The sequence below is a fragment of the Myotis brandtii genome, unplaced genomic scaffold, assembly GCF_000412655.1.
Source record: "Myotis brandtii unplaced genomic scaffold, ASM41265v1 scaffold488, whole genome shotgun sequence".
NCBI lineage: Eukaryota > Metazoa > Chordata > Mammalia > Chiroptera > Vespertilionidae > Myotis > Myotis brandtii.
The window spans coordinates 536531-543901 of NW_005368638.1; the positions used below are offsets into that span (position 1 = coordinate 536531).

General features: G+C 45.9%; 1 protein-coding gene across 1 annotated transcript in view; it reads left to right on the forward strand.

The window, feature by feature from the left end:
* Positions 1-7371, forward strand: part of CFAP221 (cilia and flagella associated protein 221) — a 96013-nt gene that overhangs the window by 71178 nt on the left and 17464 nt on the right. Inside the window, exons 18-21 of the mRNA XM_005876486.2 lie at positions 117-224; positions 312-446; positions 5042-5200; positions 6586-6677. Of these exons, the coding sequence (XP_005876548.1) occupies positions 117-224; positions 312-446; positions 5042-5200; positions 6586-6677 (494 nt within the window). The remainder of the gene's footprint in view (positions 1-116; positions 225-311; positions 447-5041; positions 5201-6585; positions 6678-7371) is intronic.

Consider the following 7371-nt stretch of genomic DNA (forward strand, 5'->3'; position numbering starts at 1 on the left):
GAGCTTGTTTTCTTTTATCACCAGGCAGCTCAGAAGTGTTATTGTTGAGAGTAGACACCATTAAATGGTCACAAACTTTTAAGGATATTGAATCAGTCATCTTATTTTATCCCCAGGTTCCTCAAATCTACAAAATTAGGAGGTACCAACCATTCTCTGTTCAGTTGTCGTCATCAAGTTACAGACCTCAAAAGCTTGCTCGAGCCCTGAAGCAAGGAGCTGAGGTAACACATCCCCCCTTTGGGAATTGCCCTCACCTTTCCCCTCTTGTCCCAGCATCAAGACTAACACTGCTCTTGGTCCTTGCACAGGATGAAGCCACCACCGTGATAGCTCTGCCAAAGCAGGACGTCACCCCTCAGTCCCCTGGCAAGATCTCAATCTTGAACATGAAACCACCCAAGGCCTTAGCTGTGTCTCCAGATTATGACCCACTTTACATCTTTGTAAGTGACCATTGGCAGAAATCTTGTGTTCTGTGTTCCTTTATTTCAGCAGTTGCTTTATAAGAAAACAGATGTATTAATTGGGAATATTTTTACCTCTTTGGAATGTCAAGGTTTAAACAATATGTCATCTTCAAAATTGCTTGCTTGGAGAATATCAATGCTTCTGTCTTTTAGTAATCCCAGCATTTATTTTTATAACAACAGCTTTGTGATCTTTTCTAATTATATATCATCTATAATATACTAGAGGCCCGATGCAAGAAATTCGTGCAAGGGGCTTGGTCCTCGCAGCCACGGCTTTGTCTGGACTGTCGTCTGGAAGGACATCCCGGAAGGTCGTTCGGCTGTCTGGTCTAATTAGCATATTACACTTTTATTATAGACTAGAGGCCCAGTGCATGAAATTCGTGCATGGGTAGGGGGTGTCCCTCAGCCCTGCCTGCCCTCCCCTGCCAGCCTGATCCCCCTAACTGCCCTCCCCTGCCGGCCTGATCCCTGTAACTGCCCTCCCCTGATGACCTAATCCCCCTAACTGCTCTCCCCTGCCAGCCTGATCACCCCTAACTGCCTCTGCCTTGGCCCTGCCACCATGGCTTTCTCCAGAAGGATGTCCGGTCTAATTAACATATTACCCTTTTATTAGTATAGATTATATGTATATACATGCACACACACATAATGTTTTTAAAAAGAGAAAGAAAAATCACAACAGAAAAAGAAAGTAAAATTACCCCAAGTCCCATCATTCAGTGTTGGTTCCTGTTCCACCCTTGGGCAGTGCATCGCTGCCATACTCACGCCTCTGCCTACCAGCTTTCTCTGTCCTACTTTGTTTCTGTGGCTGCACATGCTTACCCACCAGAAGCACCCTAACCATGCCACTTCCTGCTCATTAGTCGTCATGGACCCCGCTTTTCTACCAAATTAAGTTGACACTCCTGGACCTGTGAGGCCAGTCATAACCCCCAGCCCCGTGCGTCCCTGTCCCCTGACACACATCCCTGCCAAACTCCATGTCCCTCCCATCACCAGGTCTTTGCTTATTCTGACCTGCGCTCGTGGGGTTCTCTCTCCTACTCCACATTTCCAGCTGCCCAAGTCCCATCCAGACAGGAAATCTGATGAAGTTCTACGCCATGATGGCATCACATACACGCAGAGAACAGGGGGCCTCAAACACCACTTGAGAAAGCCCCCTTTGTGAGAATCCCCAGTGTGGGCAGAGGTGCTAATGGTCACACCCGAGGTCACCCAGCCAGTTGGTGGGGAGCTGGGACGCCACGCCGCCTGCCTGTCTCCTGCCTGTTCTGAGGGCTCCTCCTCAGAACGGTGCTGCTTTTCTGTGGAGAGCTGTGGTGTTTGGCCATGCTCTGGCATTTTCTTATTGTCTCGTGGGTTGAGGAGAATGCTCCTCAGAGACATAGAATCTTAGAACTAGAATAACCTCGCAGGACATTTAACTCAGTGATTTTCAAACTTCCTTTAGTACCAGAAGCCTCTCAACAGCTGAAATTTTACAGAGAAAGGCAAAATGTAAAATAGATAAAGCTCTGGTTGCTTGGGTGGCAGTGGGGCAGGAGCTCTCCTGAGGGGCCATCCCAGCAAAGCCCTGGGGTCCCCGCAGCAAGGTCTGAACAATCAGTGTTTGTTCCCCAGACCCACCCACTGCCGTCTTCTCATTGTTTTAAAAGTGAGAACACTGCCCTGACCGGTTTGGCTCAGTGGATAGAGCATTGGCCTGCGGACTGAAGGGTCTCACGTTTGATTCCAGTCAAGAGCATGTACCTTGGTTGTGGGCACACCCCCAGTGGGAGGTGTGCAGGAGGCAGCTGATTCCTTAGAAAACATCAGTAGTTATTTATTAATTTATTAATTCCACTAACACTTAGGGTGTGCCTGCTATGCATAAGATAGGAACCCAAGTAAAGGAGCAATTCATCCAAGAGGCACAACAGCCCTAAATATCCATCCACCTAATGCCAGAGCTTCAAACTGATGCAACAAAAACTGATTGAACCGCAAAGGAAAAAGTAGACAAATCCACAATTATAGTTGGTGAATTAAACACCCCTCTCTCACAAACAAGGCTCAATGAAATGGAAAAGATTCAAATTAAATGAAGTATTTTTTCTAAAAAAGAAATCAAAAGAAATTACAAAGTATTTTTAACTGAATGAAAATGAAAACATAACACAACAATTTTGTGGGAAATTTGTAACACTATTCACCTACATTAAAAAATGAGTTCAGGCAAGACCCCTCTTCTGTCTTTCTCCCTGGCCCTAGCAGCACGTGCAGCCTTCCCGGTGAGCTTGACTGGAACATTCAATGCCGGCACCACACTAGGCTCTCCTTCCCCCACTTCTATGCCTCCTTGGTCGGCTGTAGTTCCCTTAAATCAGTGGTTCTCAACCTTCTGGCCCTTTAAATACAGTTCCTCATGTTGTGACCCAACCATAAAATTATTTTCATTGCTACTTCATAACTGTAATGTTGCTACTGTTATGAATCGTAATGTAAATATCTGATATGCAGGATGGTCTTAGGCGACCCCTGTGAAAGGGACGTTCGACTGCCAAAGGGGTCACGACCCACAGGTTGAGAACCGCTGGCTTAAATTGTGGGAGACATTTGTTTCTTGGCAACGAGATTGGGTTTCTACAAGCCATGGGTTTTGTTGTGATTTTTTTTTAATGTTTTAGAAAATTATACAAACAAACAAATAGAACAAATTAGTTCTCAACCTACTAGTTCTTAAACATCTGAAATTAGAAATAAATAGCATAAAAATATCTAGAAAATCCCCCCAAAATTTGGAAGCTAAATTATATACTTTAAAATAGCCAAAAGGCCAAATAGGAAATCAAAAGAAATTACAAAGTATTTTTAACTGAACGAAAATGAAAACATAACACAACAATTTTGTGGGAAATTAAGCTATGTTGTTGTTTTCGACAAGAATGGAGTTATTGTTAGAAAATCCTGGAAGGGTCGCCGCAAGGCTCTATGTTCTCATACTTTGGTATAATTGCTCTGTGCCTCCATCAGTTCTGCTGGAAAACTAATAAAAAACAGGATCTTCCCTAAAACCAGATATTACCTCCACATGGAGCCTTCCTCAATTAAAAACATGACCAAAACAATGTTAAATGTTGACATTTCCTGATAGAGCAAATGGCACCCTCTTCTTTGCCTTCTTTTCGAAGTAGTTTGTCAAAAGCTACTTCTGTTTTCAAAGCCAGAAGCTTACTTGCTTTTTAAAACCACTTTGCTTATTTAATAAATCCCCCTAATTCATCGAATTAAGAAACAAATACTTTAAGCCATTTTAAGCTGTGATCTCAGTTGTACTTGTTTCCCTGTGATGAGCTGAGTGGAACGTCATGCCGGAAGAGGGACACTGATGAATGGCTGACCTGTGTTTTGTTGTGATTTTTTTTTAATGTTTTAAAAAATTATACAAACAAACAAATAGAACAAACTAGTTCTCAACCTACTAGTTCTTAAACATCTGAAATTAAACAACTGTGAAGGGGCAACAGCTATGTTGTTGTTTGCGACAAGAATGGAGTTTTTGTTAGAAAATCCTGGAAGGGTCGCCGCAAGGCTCTGTGTTCTCATACTTTGGTATAATTGCTCTGTGCCTCCATTAGTTCTGCTGGAAAACTAATAAAAAACAGGATCTTCCCTAAAACCAGATATTACCTCCACATGGAGCCTTCCTCAATTAAAAACATCACCAAAACAATGTTAAATGTTGACATTTCCTGATAGAGCAAATGGCACCCTCTTCTTTGCCTTCTTTTCGAAGTAGTTTGTCAAAAGCTACTTCTGTTTTCAAAGCCAGAAGCTTACTTGCTTTTTAAAACCACTTTGCTTATTTAATAAATCCCCCTAATTCATCGAATTAAGAAACAAATACTTTAAGCCTTTTTAAGCTGTGATCTCAGTTGTACTTGTTTCCCTGTGATGAGCTGAGTGGAACGTCATGCCGGAAGAGGGACACTGATGAATGGCTGACATTTGGGACTGCCAGTGTGAAGACACCCGCTCTCCTGCTCCTCCCCAGAGGCGCTGCCACGGAGACCCTGTTAGTGCGAGTGGAAGCCACCGAGAACATTAGCAGCACCTGCCCTCCGCCTGGCTCATAGGCCAGTAAACAAATGAGAATCATTTTCTCTCTCTCTCCTGCAGAATCCCAACCCAGGATTGTTTGCTGTGAAGCACCCTCTGACCTACACAGAAACCTTGATAGATTACTATCTGTGCACTCACCCCAAGTACAAGTTCACCAAGGAGTCCCACAGCGGGTCCAGCATTTTTAAGCTGTGATCTCAGTTGTACTTGTTTCCATGTGATGAGCTGAGTGCAGCCACGTGGTACGTCATGCCGGAAGAGGGACACTGATGAATGGCTGACATTTGGGGCTGCCAGTGTGAAGACACCCGCTCTCCTGCTCCTCCCCAGAGGCGCTGCCACGGAGGCCCTGTCAGTGCGAGTGGAAGCCACGGAGAACATTAGCAGTGCCTGCCCTCCGCCTGGCTCATAGGCCAGTAAACAAACGAGAATCGTTTTCTCTCTCTCTCCTGCAGAATCCCAACCCAGGATTGTTTGCTGTGAAGCACCCTCTGACCTACACAGAAACCTTGATAGATTACTATCTGTGCACTCACCCCAAGTACAAGTTCACCAAGGAGTCCCACAGCGGGTCCAGCATTCCTCTCACCCAGAAACAGTTTCTCCATCACACGGTAATGCCGTCCCCAGGCTCGCAGGCAGAGCTGGCCCCGGGCTGCAGGGAAGGGCGGGGAACAGGGATGGAGGGGCACCACTGGAATTGAGACAAAGAAGGCACAACTTCTTTGCAGCCACAGCTGAGGAACAAGAAAGCTAACAACGATGGCTATGTGCACTCTCGCACTGACAGCCCTCCAGAGGTCCAGGGGGGAGACGCACACCACTCTGGCCCCATCCATACCCACCTCTCCGGCTGCAAGTTGCCCTTTTTCAATATTCACACTCTCTTTTTCCCTTGAAGATGACACCTCCTATGCATTTTTATTCCTATTTCAACCCCGCAAAAACCATCACATGGCAGGCATAACCCCATGGCCTGATTGCCTCTTCTTTGTCCCCAACAAGTGTAGAAACCTCAGAATGGACAAGGTGCTGGTATGACAAATGCACACTAAGGAAGAGGCTCCAAAGAATTCCTTCTTCCCCCAGATAACCAACCTGAATATCCAGTGACATCTCTTGGGAGTTGCCCTCAGGACCTTTGCACTCAATAAATCCCTAACTCGGGTCATTATCGATGCCCTACTGTTGCCAACTACACCTCAAACAGCTCCTCCTCCGGCCTTACCTTTTTGTTCTGTGATTTGTGCAATGGCCCATGTGATCCTTGATCCCTGCCTCTCCCTCAAATACCTACCATCACTGGGTTCTACCAGTCTGCCCCAAACAGCTTTTGAATCTCCCTCTACACCCCCCGAGGCCACCACTGTGCTGTCAGCCCTCTCTAGAAAACTTCCTTCAATACGCATCCCTCCAATCACGTTGTTTGTTAGTTTGAACCCTCTCTGCGGTCCTGCTGCCCGTGAGACTAGCTCCAAGCTCATTAGCTTGGCCCTCGGGCCTTTCATAACCAACATGCGTCTCCAGATGTATTCCCTGCAACCGCCCTCACACTCAGCCCAGCGGCCACCCTCCTGGCAACACCCCCCTGGACCCCCCCTGCACTTGCAGGTGCTTCCCCTGCCTAGATGCCCTTTGATGAACCACCAGCCTCTTTGACTGTGGCTTCAGCACCATAGTCACCATAACCAAACAGATGGTAAGGCCACATCTGCCCTCCCCCCAGGGCCTGCTGAATCATGATATGACTAATGAATCAGGGGAAGGAACTCTCCGTTGGCCCCATGTTAATTGTGTGCTGCATTGTTGAATGCCTTTTGCTGGAGCACTTGTCTTTTAGCTTCATACAAATTCAATCAAACTGAATGAAATGATAAATTTTGGAATTAATATTTAAGCATAAACTATAGTCAATTGAATGAAATGAAAGTCCTTCCTAGGCTTCGCCTCACCAAACAGTTCCTTTACATGCAGTGTCCTGTGCCGGCTTCCATTCCAGGACATTATACCCGGAATAATGCACTGGAAGAGGTTCCAGCCCCTGGTTCTCGCATCTCTGCCCGACACCTCCAAGACAGAGGCAACACAGAGGTAAGCACAGCTCATGTCTCACGGAGGCTGTGGTTCCAAAATGTGACATGCCAATCGGTGTCAGGTTATGCCTTCTTAATGCATAAGGGAAGTTTGCTAGTCACAGAAAAAGATGATGTACACTGATTTTCAAATTTTGAATTGGTCTTAAGATACACTTTAAAAACAACTAGTGTCCAGAGGTGCCCACTTGGCCAGGGACAGGACCCTCCTCCTCACCCTGAGCACCTCCAAAAACAAACAAACAAACAAACAAACAAAAAAACAACTAGTGTCACAGGTGGCTAGTTGGCCATCCTATATAATCTACACTAATAAAAGAGAAACATGGTAATTAGCGTACGACTGCTACCCTTCCCATTGGCTAATCAGCATATCCTTATGCAAATTAACTGTCAGCCAAGATGGCAGCCGGCAGCCAGGCAGCTGGAAGCGAACATGAGGCTTGCTTGCTCCAGTGACTGCAGACTCCAACGTTCCCCGCCTGCCTTGCCGGCCTCTGAGCTGGCAGTTTGAAACATTCTAACAAATATAGAAGCTAAACAAAACCCCAGAAACCAGCTTTCAGCCGGCCGGGATCTCAGAGCTGGAGTTATACATTGTTTCGATTATAGAACGCAAACAAACCAGATACCTGCTTTCAGCAGCGGAAGCCTCAGAGCTAGAGCCAGAGCTAAAGCTGGCCCAGAATAAA